Genomic DNA, 18,534 nt, shown 5'->3' with positions numbered 1-18,534 from the left:
AAGGCAATATTGCCCAGTATTTCAATGGAAATGCAGATTCTGTATTGCAATGACTATATCTACAAATTCCATGATCTAAAATGAGCTTAGAGATTACTGCACCAAGCAAACAGGAAGTCATATCACTTGACACATTACTGGAATTTACTCATGCACTCTAATCAAGACTAACCTTATCCTTCAGGACAATTTCATAAGTTGTTAAAAGAATATTGAATTTTAATCGTTTTGTCTGGGGATGCATCCATTCATGAGTTCTTATCTATAAAAGAGAAGTTACAGAACCATATCAAATGTTACACATGAGAAATATAGCACAGTTACTTACCGTAACAGGTATTATCCAGGGACAGCAGGCAGATATACTTAACGCATGGGTGACGTCACCGACGGAGCCCCGGTACGGACCTTTTTAACTAGAAAGTTCCAGTTGGCCGCACCGCGCATGCGCAAGTGCCTTCCCGCCCGACGGAGGAGAGCGTGGTCCCCAGTTAAGATAAGCCAGCTAAGAAGCCAACCCGGGGAGGAGGGTGGGACGTAAGAATATCTGCCTGCTGTCCCTGGATAACACCTGTTACGGTAAGTAACTGTGCTTTATCCCAGGACAAGCAGGCAGCATATTCTTAATGCATGGGTGACCTCCAAGCTAACAGAGAGGGAGGAGGGATGGTTGGCCATTAGGAAAATAAATTTTGTAACACAGATTGGCCGAAGTGTCCATCCTGTCTGGAGAAGGCATCCAGACAGTAGTGAGTAGTGAACGTGTGAACTGAGGACCAAGTGGCTCCCTTGCAGATTTCCTCGATGGGCGTGGAACGGAGGAAAGCCACAGAAGCAGCCATAGCTCTGACCCTGTGGGCCGTGACAGCACCTTCCAGTGAGAGACCGGCCCGAGCATAACAGAACGCAATACAGGCAGCAAGCCAGTTGGAAAGCGTCCGTTTAGAGACAGGACGACCTAGACGGTTAGGATCGAAGGTCAGAAAGAGCTGAGGGGACGAGCGGTGAGCCCTGGTACGGTCAAGGTAGTATGCAAGGGCACGCTTACAATCCAGCGTGTGCAACGCCTGTTCCCCAGGATGAGAATGGGGTTTAGGGAAAAAGACAGGCAACACAATGGACTGGTTGAGGTGAAAAGCCGAGACCACCTTGGGAAGGAATTTAGGATGGGTACGCAGAACCACCTTGTCATGGTGAAAAACAGTGAACGGTGGATCGGCGACCAGTGCATGCATCTCACTAACCCTCCTGGCAGAGGTGATGGCAATGAGGAAAAGCACCTTCCATGTTAGAAGTTTGAGCGAAGTTGTGGCAAGAGGCTCAAAAGGGGGTTTCATGAGGGCTGATAAAACCACATTCAGGTCCCAGACGACAGGAGGAGGCTTCAGAGGTGGTTTGACATTGAAGAGGCCTCTCATGAACCGGGAAACCAGTGGATGAGCCGTGAGAGGTTTTCCAAGGATAGGCTCATGAAACGCAATGATGGCACTGAGGTGGACTCTGATTGAGGTAGACTTGAGGCCAGCGTCGGACAGAGAGAGCAAATAGTCCAGTACAGTTTCCACCGCTAATGAGGTGGGTTCGTGATGATGCAGGAGACACCAAGAGGAGAACCTGGTCCACTTCTGATGGTAACATTGGAGGGTGGCCGGTTTCCTGGAGGCATCCAAAATGCGACGGACAGGCTGAGACAGATTCTCTGGAGAGGTCAGCCCGAGAGAAACCAAGCTGTCAGGTGGAGCGAAGACAGATTGGGATGCAGTAGAGACTGACGCTGCTGCGTAAGTAGAGTAGGAAACACAGGAAGAGGAATGGGCTCCCTGGAGCTGAGCTGAAGCAGGAGGGAGAACCAGTGTTGGCGAGGCCACCGAGGAACGATGAGAATCATGGTGGCCCTGTCCCTGCGGAGTTTGGATAACGTCCGCAACATCAGAGGTAGTGGAGGAAAGGCATAGAGGAACCGATCCGTCCAGTCGAGCAGGAATGCATCTGGGGTCAGACGATGATGAGAGAAGAGTCTGGAACAGAACTGGGGCAGCTGATGGTTGTGAGGTGCTGCAAAGAGGTCCACCTGCGGAGTGCCCCAGCGAGCAAAGATGGAGTGGAGTGTTGAAGGGTCCAGAGTCCACTCGTGAGGTTGAAGGATGCGGCTGAGATTGTCGGCCAGGGAGTTCTGTTCGCCCTGGATATAGACAGCCTTGAGGAAGAGATTGCGGGCCGTGGCCCAGGTCCAGATGCGGAGAGCCTCCTGACAAAGGAGGCGAGATCCGGTGCCGCCTTGCTTGTTTATGTAGTACATGGCGACTTGATTGTCTGTGCACAGGAGAAGAACCTGAGGGCAGAGAAGGTGCTGGAAGGCCTTGAGAGCATAGAACATGGCTCTGAGTTCCAGGAAATTGATGTGATGTTGACGCTCCTGAGGGGTCCAGAGTCCCTGGGTGCGTAGATCTCCCAGGTGAGCTCCCCACGCATAGGGGGAGGCATCCGTGGTTACGATCATGGAGTGAGGGGGTAGATGAAAGAGTAGACCCCTGGAAAGATTTGAGGAGTTCAACCACCATTGAAGAGATTGCTGAAGAGACGATGTCACAGAGATGGGATGAGAAAGAAGATCCTTGGTCTGTGACCATTGGTTGGCAAGAGTCCATTGAGGTGTCCTGAGGTGGAGTCGCGCCAGAGGAAGCACATGGACCGTCGAGGCCATGTGGCCCAGGAGGACCATCATCTGTCGGGCAGGAATGGAGTGATGAAGGAGCACCTGACGACAGAGGTGGAGCAGGGTCCGTTGACGGTCGGAGGGGAGAAACGCCCTCATTAGTGTGGTGTCGAGAACTGCTCCAATGAACTGAAGTCGCTGTGTGGGAAGCAGATGCGACTTGGGGTAGTTGATCTCGAACCCCAGGAGATGGAGGAGAGAGATGGTGTGATGAGTGGCTTGTAGCACAAGTGGAGACGTAGGTGCTTTCACCAACCAATCGTCCAAGTAGGGGAACACCTGGAGGTTGTGAGACCAGAGGAAGGCCGCCGCCACAATAAGGCACTTGGAGAACACCCTGGGCGATGAAGTGAGGCCAAAAGGTAGCACTTTGTACTGATAGTGACGGTGCTGTATCTGAAACCGTAGGTAGCGACGTGAAGTCGGATTGATTGGGATGTGAGTGTAGGCCTCTTTGAGGTCCAGGGAACATAGCCAGTCGTGTTGAGAGAGAAGAGGGTAAAGCATGGCAAGGGAGAGCATTCTGAACTTCTCCTTGACCAGACACTTGTTGAGGTCCCTGAGATCGAGGATGGGACGAAGGTCTCCTGTCTTCTTGGGAACCAGGAAGTAGCGGGAGTAGAATCCCTGACCCCTTTGGGCCGGAGGCACCTCTTCGATGGCATTGAGAAGAAGGAGGGATTGGACCTCCCTCAGGATGAGGGGGGTTTGGGAGGAGTGAGAAGCAGACTCTACGGGAGGATTGTCTGGTGGAAGAGTCTGGAAGTTGAGAGAGTAGCCGTGGCGAATGATGTTGAGGACCCATTGGTCTGATGTGATGACCTCCCAACGGCTGAGGAAGATTTGGAGGCGACCTCCGATAGGCTGAGGAAGAGGCAATGATGATGGGAGACTGGCTATGCCCTGGAGGAAAAAGTCAAAAGGGCTGAGATGGTTTTGACGGAGGGAGAGGCTTGGCAGGTTGGTGAGACTGTGAGCGAGCCTGAGATTGATGCTGTTGACGAGGTCTGCGAGGCTGCTGTTGAGGCGGGTTGAGAGGTCTGGCCGAGAACCTGCGCTGGTAGGAAGACTGCTGTCTGTAGGTGCGAGCAGGTGGAGTCTTCTTTTTAGGTTTAATCAGAGTGTCCCACCTGGTCTCATGTGCTGAGAGTTTCTGGGTTGTTGAGTCCAGGGACTCTCCGAAGAGTTCATCACCCAGACAAGGTGCGTTAGCCAGGCGGTCCTGGTGGTTAATGTCCAGGTCAGAGACTCTCAGCCATGCCAAACGTCGCATGGCCACCGCCATGGCAGATGCACGAGAGGTCAGCTCAAATGAGTCGTAGATGGAGCGAACCATGAATTTCCTGAGTTGGAGGAGGCTGGAAATATGTTGCTTGAAAAGAGGGACCTTACGTTCAGGAAGGTATTTCTGTAAGGAGGAGAGCTGTTGCACCAGATGCTTCATGTAGAAGGAGAAGTGGAAGGTGTAGTTGTTGGCTCTATTGGCTAACATGGCATTTTGGAAAAGGCGCTTACCAAATTTATCCATGGTTTTTCCCTTTCTGCCAGGAGGGGTGGAGGCATATACACTGGAACCCTGAGATTTTTTCAAAGTAGAATCCACCAGGAGGGACTCGTGGGGCAATTGAGGCTTATCAAATCCTGGGATTGGAATAACCCGGTACAAGCTATCCAATTTACGAGGGGCTCCAGGAACCGTGAGGGGAGCTTCCCAGTTTTTATAGAAAGTTTCCCGTAAGATGTCGTGGACGGGCAACTTCAGAAATTCTTTGGGAGGTTGCTCAAAGTCTAGGGCATCGAGGAAAGCCTGAGACTTTTTAGAGTCGGACTCTAAGGGAATGGAAAGAGCTGCTGACATCTCCCTAAGGAATTTGGAGAAAGAGGATTGCTCTGGTTTGGAGACGGTGTCGGTCATGGAGGGTTCTTCGTCGGTTGACGAAGCATCCTCCTCGGTACCGTGAGGGGAGTCTTCCCACAAATCTGGGTCCCTAACGTCGGGGTGCGTACGTTTGGACATCGGTGTGGAGGGCTCGGCATGGCGGGTCTTTGAAGGAGATTTGCCTGAGCGCACCGAGGCTGTACCGGGTGAGGAAGACCGATGTCGTTCCTGGGACCGGACAGGGTCGGCAGCATCACGGGTATGTACTGCAGGTGTTTCTGCCAAGAGCACAGGCATGGAAGTATTAATCGGTACCGAGGGGGTTGACACCGATGGGACAGTGTGAGGCTCGGACCGGTCCCGTACCGGAAGGTGCGGTGCCAGCAACGCCGGCAACAGTTGTTGGAGCTGTTGTTGCAGCTGCTCCTGTAACTGTGTTTGGAGTATGGCCGCGATGCGGTCGTCCAGGGGAGGCACCGGTACCGCTTTTTTCTTCTTCGGTACCATAAGTGCCGCTCTACGCTCCGGCAATGAGGAGGCCGATGATGAGGCACTCACCGAGATCGGAGCGGAGCGTTTGCGGGGCCGGTGCGGTGCCGGGAGGGCCGGTGTCGCAACCGTGGCAGGAGAGCGCTCAAGGGAAGTGGGAGGCTTCTTAGTCGGCTTACCTGGGCCCAACGACCCCGAGGAAGGGTCCGGTGGTGTCGATGTCGTCGGTGCCGACTTTTGTGGTGCCGTCGACGTCGCAGCCGGTTCCATGGCAGATCCGGTACCAAACAAAATATTTTGTTGGATCTGCCGATTTTTCAAAGTACGCTTTGTAAGCGTAGCACAGCGGGTGCAGGTGTCAGCCCGATGTTCTGGACCCAAGCACTGGAGGCACCAATTGTGTGGGTCGGTGAGGGAGATCGGGCGTTCACACCGCTGGCACTTCTTAAAACCCGGTTGAGGGGGCATGAATGGAAACATGGCCTCCGCAAAATCGAACCCGGAGGCCTGTATGGTGGCAACAGGCCCCGCTGGGGCCGGCCTGAAAAAATAAAGAAAACTCGACGAGTTTTTTTTTTTTTTTTTTTAAAACAAAAATAAAGGGAATCCAATAAGAAAAAAGGAAAAAAAGTGAAGAAATACGCGAGCGGGAAGGCAAAAATTAGTTTTTCAACGGCCGTTGAAAACACATGCATCTTCTTCACTCCGCAGAAACGAAGAAACTGGGGACCACGCTCTCCTCCGTCGGGCGGGAAGGCACTCGCGCATGCGCGGTGCGGCCAACTGGAACTTTCTAGTTAAAAAGGTCGGTACCGGGGCTCCGTCGGTGACATCACCCATGCGTTAAGAATATGCTGCCTGCTTGTCCTGGGATAAAATTCTGGTACAATGAAAAGCTATGCTGTAAAGCAGGTTCAAATTAAATAAACACAATACTTATTAAGGAGCTCATCTGTGTGCTCATCTGTGCACACTGTCTTCCACAGGTCTTATTTTATTCCAATGGGCTCTGCGGTAGACAAGAGGTCAACACAATGGAGTGTAGAAGTGGAGGGGTAGCCTAACAGATAAGAATCTATTCTTGATTTCCAGCCCCCCCCCCACACAGAAGTTTTTCTCTGCCCCTTAGTTCTTCCCCCCCCCCCTACTCTCCAGCTTTCTGCCTCTCTCCTTACCCTACTGCAAGACATTCAGCCCTCTAGTTCTCATTTATTATTTCCCAGAAAGACCCCCAGTGCTGTCTATCTTGAAGCTCATTCTGCTCCCTCAAAATTCTCTACCCCATCTAGGAGCACATCCAAGATTAAAGTCTATCACCCCACTCCCGCCAGCCAGAGAAGTATCACCCCTCGCAAGAATCTCTTCCAAACTTGTCTTCATTTTTCTTCTCCCAGATAATCCTCTTTTAGCTTGATTTATACCTCCTCTTCCCTGCACAAGCTCTGTTCCATACCATTGGCAAGTAACTACTCCCTGCACCCTGCTAATCAAGCTGTAAGAGAAATAGGCAACTGTACACTGAGCCACATCTTACTCCACTAATGCCAGGAATTAGACTGCTTATTTAAACTGTGTAGTTCAAATTAATCAGTACTTGGCAGCATATGACAATTTGGCCCATCATGAAGTTGCCATCTTCCTTTTGCCCCATCTTCCTTTTGCCCCATCATGCAGAAGGGCAAAGAGAAGAACCACACTAGCTGCCTCTGCTTCCTTATTTCAGTCTAGAATTATATACAGGAAGATAATTCTGTATTATACGAGTGTACAGGAGAAATGTACAGGAGAAAGTTATCAGTCACCACAGAATACAGGAGCTGGAGTTCTAAAACAATTTCCACAGATAAAAGGACTTTCACAAAACTGATGAAGTATTCAATCAATGAAACACTCATGCAGAGGTACACAACCATTTCAGAAAGAAAAATTAGGTTACCTCGATAATCTTCTTTCTTGTAAATGTGTCTAGTAGTCCTGAACACTAGGGTTATGCATCTGAACCCGCAAGCTGCTTGCAGAATGATGTCAGTCATCTTTCAACACTACCTCCTTCCCAGATAGATGCTCCTGTCCCCTCTGTTTGTGCAAAAGCAGTCATGCCACTCTGCAATAACGAAAAGAGGGGAACTCCCAACACTATAATTCTATTCTGCTCTGTAACAAATAAACCAAACGTTATTAAAACTGTGTGCAACCAGCACTAACATTTATGGGGAAACCTAGAAACACGATGGCAGGTAAAGGCCAAATGGCCCATCCACTCTGGCCCATTACCTCTTCCTCTCTCTAAGAGATCCCACACTTTCTTGAATTCAGACATAGTCTCTGTCTCCACCACCTCTTTCAGGAGGCTGTTCCACGCAACTAACACCCTTTCTGTAAAAAAGTATTTCCTTAGATTACTCTTGTGCCTATCACCTCTTAATTTCATCCTGTGCCCTCTCATTTCTCAGCTTCCTTTCAGATGAAAGACTCGACTCAGGTGCATTTACGCCACATAGGTATTTCTATCATTTCCATCATCTCTCATCTCTCCCCTCCCCTGCCTTTCTTCCAAAGTATACATATTGAGATCTTTAAGTCTGTCACCATACACCTTATGACGAAGACCACACACCATTTTAGTAGCCTTCCTCTGGACTGACTCCATCCTTTTTATATCTAAAGGTGCGGCTTCCAGAATTGCACACAATATTCTAAATGAGGTCTCACCAGAGTTTTATACAAGGGCAATAATACTTCCTTTTTCCTACTGGCCATACTTCTCTCTATGCACACTAGCATTCTTCTAGCTTTTGCCGTCAGTTTTTCAACCTGTTTGGCCACCTTAAGATCATCACATACAATCACACCCGAGTCCCGCTCTTCTGTCGTGCACAAAAGTTCTTCACCCCTAAACTGTACCGTTTCTTCGAGTTTTTGCAGCCCAAATGCACGACCTTGCATTTCTTAGCATTAAATTTTAGCTGCCAAATTTCAGACCATTCTTAAAGCTTCACTAGGTATTTCTTCATGTTATTCACACCATCCAGGGTGTCTACTTTATTGCAGATTTTATCATCTGCAAAGAGGCAAATTTTACCCAATAGCCCTTCAGCAATATCGCTTATAAAAATGTTAAAAAGAACAGGCCCAAGAACAGAACCATGAGGCACTCCACTGATAACATCCCTTTCCTCAGAACGATCTCCATTGACAACTACCCTCTGGCGCCTTCCACTCAACCAGTTTCTGACCCAGTCTGTCTAATCTAATGCTTAGCTTTATATACCGAGTCATCATTCTAGGAAAGCTCGACTCGGTTTACGGCAGTTAAATTAATAAATAAAAACCATAAAGAATAATAGCAAAAATTCAAGAAGTTAATTTTCAAAGTGAACTCTGCTTAAATCTAAGAAACCAACAACGATCTCAACCTATGCTAAAACGTGGGAGACTTTCCAACATTGGTTTGCCCAGGAAAAGATGGAGCCGTTTTCGGTTCCGATTTCTGTTGGCTTTTCTCCAAGCTGGCTTTGATGTTAGAAGGAAAGAAAAACGGCAGTGAAAATTACACGACTCAAACATGAGAGATTTATCAGAATGCCTTAATGGCATATAAGAATGCCACCTTACTACTTGTATTCGATATTACAAGCCAAAAATTATGCTAGAGTTGTTTAAAGTGGTGAATAAACGTACTAAAAGTAATGAGCTTCAAATTGATCCATCATTTACATGTAGTGAGTTCTTAAGCTTTTTTGTGAATAAAGTGAGCACTATAACTATGGAATTTGATGTTCGAACTCCCATTGGGTTGAGGGACTTGAATGCTGAACTATGGTCAGAGTTTGAGAATTCATCTCAGGACAATTGACATCTGTGGTAAAACAACTAAATAAAGCTGCATGTTCTATGGATCCATGTCCAGCTGGCGTGCTTCTAGCAATGTGGGAAGGTGTTGCACCATTTCTTTTGAATGCGGTAAATGCATCACTTCAGGAAGGTTTAGTTCCATATTCCTTAAAGCAGTGGTTAAAACGTGGTTGAAAGCTAATATTAATGGGTTGATGTTGCAACATTATCGTCCTATTTCGTCTGTCGTTTCTTGCAAAAATACTTGAAACAGTAGTTCTCATCTGGAATTCCTGGATAGATCAGGGGCTCTAAATAGTGGACCGTTTGGGTTTCGTGCTAATCATTCTACGGAATTGTTGTTAACATCTACGCTGGATATAATCCATAGAGAGCTGGATAGGGGAAAGGCATTTTTGATGGTCTTTTTAGATATTTCTGCAGCATTCGATACAGTTGAACATCAGATATTACTTGAGACATTGCAGAATTTGAGAATTGGTGGAAAAATACTGAAATGGCTTACTTTGTTTTTAGCTGGCAGAATGTTTTGCGTGGAGATAGGAAAAAACCAATCAGATTGAGAACTACTGACTATTGGAGTTCCTCAGGGATCTGCCTTGTCAGCAGTATTGTTCAACATTTATTTGTTCCCTTTATGTCAGGAGTTGTAGGATTTAGGAGTATATTATAAGCTGTATGCAGATGACATTCATTTCTTAGTGCTGGTAAACTCAATATCAGATGCTGTTAGAAGGGTGGATAGCTGTTTTTGCGTCATCAAGTGCTGGATGGATAAAAATCACCTTAAATTAAATACAGATAAAACAGAGGTTTTGTGTATTGGTCACTCAAAGCACCTTGAGCTGTTTCCTCCAAAGCTGTCCTTGGATGGTGCTGAAGTGCTAATCTCACATAAAACAAAATATCTGGGGTTCTTTTGGACTCTACATTGTCAATGAAACCACGGGAAAAATTAGTGGTATCTCGTGCCTTCTTTAAACTGCAGGTACTTCAGAAAGTAAGGGACTTTCTTTCAACAGGAGAATTTCAAATTGATATTAGTGCAATATTGACACCAATTTTGGACTATTGCAATGTGCTATATTTGGGGTTGCCAAAATATGTAGTTCACACATTGCAATTAGTCCAAAATAATGTGGCACGATTGTTGGTGCAACCAAATTTGAACATATTATGCCGATTCTGGTTCAGTTGCACTGGTTGCCTATGCAAGGTTGAATTGAGTTTAAGGTGTTTTGTTTGATTTATAGAGTGGTGCATATGCAATGTCTGTTGACTGTTAGTTGTCTGTTCACCAGCCTGTTAGGAAATTACATTCAGAGAGCAGCTGTTTGGAGCTTCCCTCTCTGAGGCAGATGAATACAATAAGATTCAGAAGATTCACCTAGAGCTCTCAAACAGGCTGCTTCCCCCTCCCCTCCATCTGCCCCTTCTGCTAACCTCCCCTCAACAGCTGCCACCCTCTCCTTTTTCTTAGATCACTGAAGAGGAAACTGCATATCTTCTTTCATCCTCCAAACCCACTGCTTGCCCCTCTAATCAGATTCCCACTCATCTACTCGGCACTCTCTCGGCCATGAATAAGGTGCTGCCTTCTGAGGATAACGCCTCGGATAAAATAGAGGAGGCCTATAACTCTTAGCAGTGGAAGGCTTTGGCTTCAGCCTAACTATAGAGGCAAACGATTTCTCATGCTCAGACAAGCGCTTTGTGGCTGCCTCAATGGAGTCATCAAACAGCTCATTTCCCTGACATGGAATGTTGGCCAGTTGATCTTGCAGGTTTGGATCCATGTCCACAGTGCGTAACCAGGCTAGATGCATGGCCACCGTGAATGCAGTGACCCTGGAGGACATTTTAAAAGCATCATATGCAGCCTGAACCATATGCATGTGAAGTTGACCTAGAGGAGAATGCTTATGCTGGAACTCTGGTAGCCAATGTTTTGGGAGATACTTGAAGAAAGTAGGCATAGCATTGACCCAATGCTTGAGATAGGATGTGAAAACAAAATTATAGTTTAAAATCTGATTCGTCATCATAGAATTTTGATACATACAACGGCCAAACTTGACCATTGTCCTTCCCTCTCGGCCAGGAGGGACTGTGGCATAAACTCCATGAGAAGAGATTGATGGAACAGTGGAGACTTCTCAAATCCCTTACAATAAACCATCTTATAGCGGGATTCTAGCTTTGCTGGCACCGCAAGAACAGAGTATGAGGTATCCAGATTTCTCTTGAAAGTCTGACAAAGAATGCCATTCATGGGTAATTTGAGAGAATCCCTAGGAGGATTAGGCATACCCAGCTCTTCCAAATACTCCTTAGAGTATTTCGAACCAGACTCCAAGGCAACGTTGAGATCTTTACTCATTTGACACAGGAACTTAGTAAAAGACACCGGATCAGAAGAGGGATGACCCTATTGAGGTGAAGGTGAATGAGAGCCCCTCGAAGTTCCCCTTACGGCAGAGAAAGAAGATGAAGCCTCTCTGGAATATTCGTAGTGAAAATCTGAATCCATAGGCAAAGATGTGGAAGAAAGTCCACTCCTAGAATGAGGGGAAGCAGAACGCTTTCATTTTGAGGAACAAGCCGGTGAAGAAAATCACGCAGGAGTACGGTATTAGGGTTTAAGAAGGAATTGGATAATTTTATAAAGGAAAAGGGGATAGAGGAGTATAGATAGAGGACTACTACACAGGTCCTGGGCCTGTTGGGCCGCCGCACGAGCGGACTGCTGGGCACGATGGACCTCTAGTCTGACCCAGCAGAGGCACTTCTTATGCTCTTAGAAGAACTCAACTGGTGAGAATCCTGTGGCTGCCGAATATAAGGTTCCACAATAGATTTCTTCGACAAGGGAGTTGGTGGCCACGAAGAGTCTTGATGCCTCGATGAACGAGGTCTGCCTCGAGAAGAAGACCTGGGTCTAGACGAATGTCTCAACAGATGGTGTAGAGATGAACTATGCCTCGAAGAATGGGGCATTGATTGAGTCGAATCCAGCCTCAATGAGGAATGTTGAGGTGTCCTCACCCTGTGCATCAAAGAAGGCAATGCCTTATGTTGAGAGGTAGGACTGGAAGTTGAAGATCGAGGTCTAGACACTTGCAAGGATTCGGCTCCTTCTAATACTGCTGAGTGTTCAGGCTAGAATGCAGGAAGCAGGTCAAGGCAGGAAAAAATTTGGCAAGCATGTTACCAAACTCCTGATGCAGAATAGTTTCCAACATATTCTGCAAAGCTGGCACCGAGACCACTGGAGCTGGTACAATTGGTGTGGCTATAGACTCCGAGGAAAATGACCTCAAAGAAGAGTGCTGCCTCTATTTAGAGACCCTCTTCTTTGGAAGCCTCAAAGTAACAAGGCTGACCAAGGTTGCTGTTGGAATGGGCTGTGGCTTAGCTAACTGATCTGATGGAGACACTGAGGATAACGGCCCCTCCGGAGACGATTTTGCAGATTTTCCCGAGGATGAGGACTTCCCCATCGAGGAAGGCTTTAGAGAGGTTGAAGCTTTAAGCCCTACAAAAGACTGACACAATCGAGATCGAGGTCGCAATTGGGGTCAAGGATTTGGCTGGAGGAAGATCCATGGCCCAAATATTTTTTCAATTTGAACACGTCGTTGTTTTAGGGCCTGATTTTGAAGTGGAGCACAGCGGGTGCACGACTCCGGACAATGGTCAGGTCTTAAACACTGAACACACCACTTATGTGGGTCAGTGATAGAGATCGCGCGTTGACACCGGCTACACTTCTTGAACCCTGTGACCAGTCGGGACATGGAATGAAAAACGTCTGCGGCCAAATCGAAGCCCGCAGGCTGAGGCCGCGGAGTAGGACCCGTTATGACGCGACGAAAAAAACAATAAATTCCTTTTTTTTTTTTTTAACACGCTTACACAAACGACCCTGTAAAATAAAAGAAATATACGAGCCGCGGTGTAAAGAAGGCACGAGCTTAAGAACTAACTCATGTAGAGCCTTGAAACAAGGGCTTCTCAGCTCCACGGAAAACTTAGAACTAAGGAGGTGCTGAGGAGATACGCGCCCTACGTTGGGCGGGAAGGCACTCGCGCATACGCGGTGCGGCATACGCAAACTTTCTAAAAGTTCTTCAAGCAAGTTTGCTTGTGAAGCTGTCCGCATCGGGGCTCCGTGGTTGACGTCACCCATATGTTGAGAATATCTTGCCTGCTTGTCCTGGGATAATGTAATATAGTGGTACCTTGGATTATGAGCATAATCCATTCCAGGAGCATGCTCGTAATCCAAAATGCTCGTTTATCAAAGCGAGTTTCCCATAGGAAATAATGGAAACTCGCTTTGATAGGTTCCCACCCTCCACCCCCCCCGAGGCCAGCAGCGCTGCTCCCCCCCCCACGAGAATCGGCATTGCTCCCTCCGAAGCCCCCCCCCCGCGAACCGGAACTCTCCCCCCCCGCGATCCGGCACCCCCCCCCACGCCGCCATCAGGCACCCCCCTGCCGCGACCTGAGGTCCCCCCAACCCACCCAAACCCTCTTCTTACTTTGATGTAGCCTCCGCACCTGCACCAGCATGTCCTGTGCTGTGCTGTGCCGGTGCCCGAAAATGTGCCTCCAATGCTGGGCCTTGAGCATGTGCGCATGCTCAAGGCCTGAGAGTTTACGTTGGACATGAGAGTTCACGTTGGACGTGAACTCTCAGGCCTTGAGCATGCGCACATGCTCAAGGCCCAGCACCGGAGGCAGATTTTCGGGCACCGGCACAGCACAGGACATGCTGGAGCAAGTGTGGAGGCTACATCAAAGTAAGAAGAGGGTTTGGGTGGGTTGGGGGGGACCTCAGGTTGCGGCGGGGGGGTGCCTGATGGTGGTGGGGGGTGCCCGATGGCGGCGGGGGGGGGGGGTGCCGGATTGCGGGGAGGGAGGGTGCCGGTTCGCAGGGGGGGCGCTCGCAAATCGAGGCGCGCTCGGTTTACCAGGCACAAGTTTGCAAATGTTTTGCTCATCTTGCAAAACACTCGCAAACCGGTGCACTCGTAAACCAAGGTACCACTGTATATATTTTTTTGTTGTTAACCACTCTAAAATTAAGTAGTGTTAACTGGTATAGTCAGTAAATCAAATAATATCTTAAGAAGTATATTCTTATTTTTGTTAACTTAGGACCCCTTTTTATCAAGTTGCGCTAGAGGTTTATAGTGCAAGCCAGCACAGTAAATGCTCCGATGCTCATAGAATTTCTACAAGCACTGGAGCACTTACCTTGCTGGCCTGCACTAAAAACCTCTAGCACAGTTTGATAAAAGGGGCCCTTAGTTTTAACCTAAATTCACAAGGTAGATACTTTGAAATTACATCTCAAGTGGAAGATTAAGCTTGATACTGCCAGTTGCATTTCGTAACAGTTTGAATTAAGGTTACTCACCATATTTCTACTGTTGATATCACCTATATAAACTACAGCATTCATCTGAGGAGCCCAAATCTGAATTTCTCTTTGCCAAGAGGTTAGTGTAGAAAGAGGTACAACAAGCAGAAAAGGCCCATATAGCTGGTGTTCACTGAACAGATAATTCAAAAAGGAAATTGTCTGAATTGTTTTTCCAAGACCCATTTCATCTGCTAGAATACAACTGTTACCTCTGCAAAACATAAAAAATATATATATTAAGTATGATTAATTTCAAAGCAACATATATATTACAACTAAAAAGAGCAACTGGCTCAAAAATTACTACTGAGATGCTTACAGTAAATATTAAACACGGCATACGTCTAAGATATTTCAGGGGGAGGGACAGGGTGAGAGAATTGAACCTGAGGCTAGGGACTAGGAGGGTGAGAACTCGTCCTGGGGGTAGAGGAGAGGAAGGAAAAAAGAGAACTGGACTTGGGACCAGGAGAAAGAAGCCCCTGGAGACATGGGCCCCCCTCCAAAACTGCAGTACCTGTTCGATGGCTGGTAGGGTAGCTGAAGCCCCATCAACCAAAGATATCTGCTGCCTGAGTTGCCTCTTTCCTCCTCATACTGCCTAAGGTGCAGCAAAGTCAGTGGCATGTCTCTGGCCACATACACTTGCAGTCCCCAATCGTGACAGTTCGGGCATGAACTGAGCACGCTCAGGGAGTGCCTGTATTGATGGTAGGAGGCACTCCACTGTCTACCTTGGTCTAGAATGAGACAGCAAAGTGGAGGAGTGGCCTATTGGTTAGAGCAGCTGCCTCAGCACCCCATGGCTGAGAATTTGATTCCCACTGCAGTTCCTTGTGTCTCTAGGCAAGTCACTTAGCACTTCCATTGCCCCAGGTACAAAATAAGCACCTGTCTAAAAATAAGTAAACTGCTTTGATTGTAACCACACAGAAAAAGGGGTATATCAAGTCTCATCCCCTTTAACAAGAAGGTAGTTATGGCAATGGATTTCTTTGATTGGTGGGGCTTCAGAATCCCCACTAGCAAAGATATAATGCCTAATATGGGGAGGAAGGAGAGGAAATGCATGGCTCTCAGTTTCTTTCTGTGCCCTTAGATGGACTGCTAGCTATGCATCGTGATTAATTGCGATTAAAATTTTTAATTGAAATGCAGCTCTAAAATATACCCGTATAACTGATAGGCTAGGAAAATGATGGTAGGATTTTATTTTAAAAAAGGGATCTTTTGAAAACAGTACCATAATTGAGCCACCTCTAAATGATACTCAAGGCAGTTACTGGATAACTTAATGGCAACATCTTTTTAAACTAACACAATTTATAGACAAAGCCAAATTGTACATGCGGTTCTTAACTTCACTTGCTGTTCAAAATAGCTCTTATAAAGATAATTATGTAGCATTTATTTCATGTACTCACTTGCACCAGGAGTGAGCTAACCAGTTAAGTCCATTTAACTGATAGTCACGTAGTTCTAAAGTATCATTGCCACCAATATACGATGGTTGTTTTTTCAAAGCTACAAACCTAGGCCTTTGCTTTAAAACCTACAAAAAAATTAAATCATCATCAGTTCTCCAGCTTAAAATTAAAAATTACAATCATATTTACAACTGATTAAGAAAGAAAAGAATAAATTAAGTCTCTTACCTGTAATGGATATTCTCTGAACACAATAGGGCTTAACTATTCTCTGAGTGAAAAATCGATCCTATAACTTCATCGAGTGTCCCCCTAGTCTTTGTAATTTTTAATAGAGAGAGAAAAATGAAACAAAGGGGAGGCAGAACAGAGGGGGAGGTCTTATGTTAGAGGGAAGAAAGAGAAAGAGATTGCAGAAAGTGAAAAGATTCTGGACCAGGGAGGGAGAAAGGAAGGAGAGAGAGACCTGGAAGAAAGGAGAAGACATGCTAGACATGGGGGGGGGGGGGTTAAGCAGAAGAAAGACAGAGAAAGGGGCTTGGACCAAAGGGGACATACAGGAGGCAGATGCTGGACTATGGGAGGTGCGGACAGAAGAGACAAGAGGGGAGAGACCCTGAGGTCTCTACTCCACTCAGGATTTTTAGACTTCAATCATATCTCCCCCTCAGCCGTCTCTTTTCCAAGCTAAAGAGACCTAACCGTTTTAGTCTTTCCTCATACGAGATGAGTTCCATCCCCTTTACCATCTTGGTCGCTCTTCTTTGAACCTTTTCTAGCGCCACTATATCTTTCTTGAGATAAGGAAAGCAGAATTGAACGTAATACTCCAGATGAGGTTGCACCATGGAGCGATACAGTGGCATAATAACATTCTTAGTCTTGTTAACCATCCCTTTTTTAAATAATTCCCAGCATCCTGTTTGCTTTCTTGAACGCCACCACATTAGGCGGAAGGTTTCATCGTATTGTCTATGATGACACCCAGATCCTTTTTTTGGGCGCTAATCCCCAAGGTGGACCCAGTGTTCTCCCTAGTGTCTTTTGGCAGAGCACTCCGCCTGGCTAATTTAGGTAAGCCCCGCTGCCTTTCTCCAATGATACGCTTCCTCTCAGGAGTAAGTAACATTTTGGAAAAAAGTTCCATGCCAGCATTTTCTCTTATGTTACTTCTCATTCCCTCAGGGCGTCTCGCCCACACTCCCTTTGCAACACAACTAAGGGCCCTGTCGTGATGGGGATTGCCACAGAGACGCTGGATCTAGACACCGCGGAGGGGGGGGGGGATAGACAGATAAAGACCTTGAGGAGGGGCAGGAAAGCAGACTTGCAAAACACAAGGCAGATGCTGGACTAGAGGGGGTAGAGAGGGGAAACACCTTGAACTGAGGAGAGATGCCAGGCCCTAGGGAGGGGAAGACACAGAAAGATCTGAAAACAAAAATGGGAGGTCTCGAAATGTTAGCAGAAGGAAGATAGAGAGAGAAACAAAGAGGAGGCAGAAGAGAGGGGGGCTAATGTTGTACTTGGCAGGTGTATAGAAGAAAAAGAGAGAAAGAGATTGCAGAGAAGTGAAAAGATTCTGGACCAGGGAGGGAGAAAGGAAGGAGAGAGAGACCTGGAAGAAAGGAGAAGTCATGTTGGACATTGGGGGGGGGGAGGGGGTAAGCAGAAGAAAGACAGGGGAAATACAGGAGGCAGATACTTGACTATAGGAGGTATGGACAGAACAGACAGAGGGGGGAGAGACCCTGAGGAAGAACAGAGAGATGCAACATCATAACAGAGGAGAGAGACATGTTGCTAATAGGGGTGGAAGAGAGAAGAAGAAAAGTTGGACTCATGGAGTGACATAGAGAGATGTTGGCTAGGGAAGGGAATGAGGTCCACAGGAGAGGAAGCATGCAGGAGGCAGAAAGAAAAAAATGTTGAATGCACAGTCAGAAGGAAGTCCAACCAGAAACTAATTAAATCACCAGATAACAAAGGTAGGAAAATGACTTCATTTTCAATTTAGTGATCAAAATGTGTCAGTTTGAGAATTTATAATCTGTTGTCTATATTTTGCACTATATTTGTCTCGGAGAGAATGAGATCCAGAAGGCCTTGAGCATGCGGAGATGCTCAAAGCCCAGGCCAGGCAATAGGCGGGAGCTTTCTTTCACTCGTACAAGCAGCAGATGGGGTAAGGAGCCTCGTTCCATCTCTGCTGAGGTGGAGTCCGTCCGATTCAACATGAGTTTGAAGTTGGTTGAATACCACTCTCTCAAGTACGGTAGTTTTGAAAGAATGGAAGGTTTGATACTGACCAGTAGTTATTTGGAATAAAAGGAAGCGCGTTATTTTTTTTCAAGAGTAGCTTAAATGCTACTTAGACTTTGCTTTAACGTATTCCAAGTCTGCTCACGTTGAGCTAATTTTTGTGCAGCAACCTCGATGGGCTCGCCATAAAGCTCCTTCCCTAGGCATGGAATACTGGCTAATCTACGAGGGTCATTTCATAAATAATGCACACTATTTTTTTTTAATTTACATGTTTTATTTTTTTTTTCAAGTATTTCTTTACAATCCTTCAATATAGTCTCCCTGCTTTGCAATGACCAAGTCCCAACGTCCAGGAAGCTTCATTATTCCATCCAAGACACCATTTTTGTTCAGTTGCCGAATGGCTCGGGTACCAGCAGGAAAAAGCTCTTCCAGAGATGCAAAATGATGTTCACGCATAGGTTGTTTCAAC

The 18,534-nt window shown here is 46.8% G+C and overlaps 1 protein-coding gene across 6 annotated transcripts in view; it reads right to left on the bottom strand.

Annotated features, from left to right (window-relative positions):
• The window catches only part of CHD1 (chromodomain helicase DNA binding protein 1), a 621,819-nt gene that overhangs the window by 412,644 nt on the left and 190,641 nt on the right, over positions 1-18,534 (bottom strand). For all 6 annotated transcript variants that reach the window (XM_033962744.1, XM_033963070.1, XM_033962661.1 and 3 more), the window contains 3 exons: positions 15,795-15,922; positions 14,365-14,581; positions 173-262 (listed from right to left, as the gene is read on the bottom strand). In XM_033962744.1, coding sequence (XP_033818635.1) covers positions 173-262; positions 14,365-14,581; positions 15,795-15,922 — 435 coding nt within the window. The remainder of the gene's footprint in view (positions 1-172; positions 263-14,364; positions 14,582-15,794; positions 15,923-18,534) is intronic.

Source organism: Geotrypetes seraphini, chromosome 1 (genome assembly GCF_902459505.1).
Source record: "Geotrypetes seraphini chromosome 1, aGeoSer1.1, whole genome shotgun sequence".
Taxonomy (NCBI): Eukaryota; Metazoa; Chordata; class Amphibia; order Gymnophiona; family Dermophiidae; genus Geotrypetes; species Geotrypetes seraphini.
This window is presented reverse-complemented; position numbering and strand designations above follow the sequence as displayed.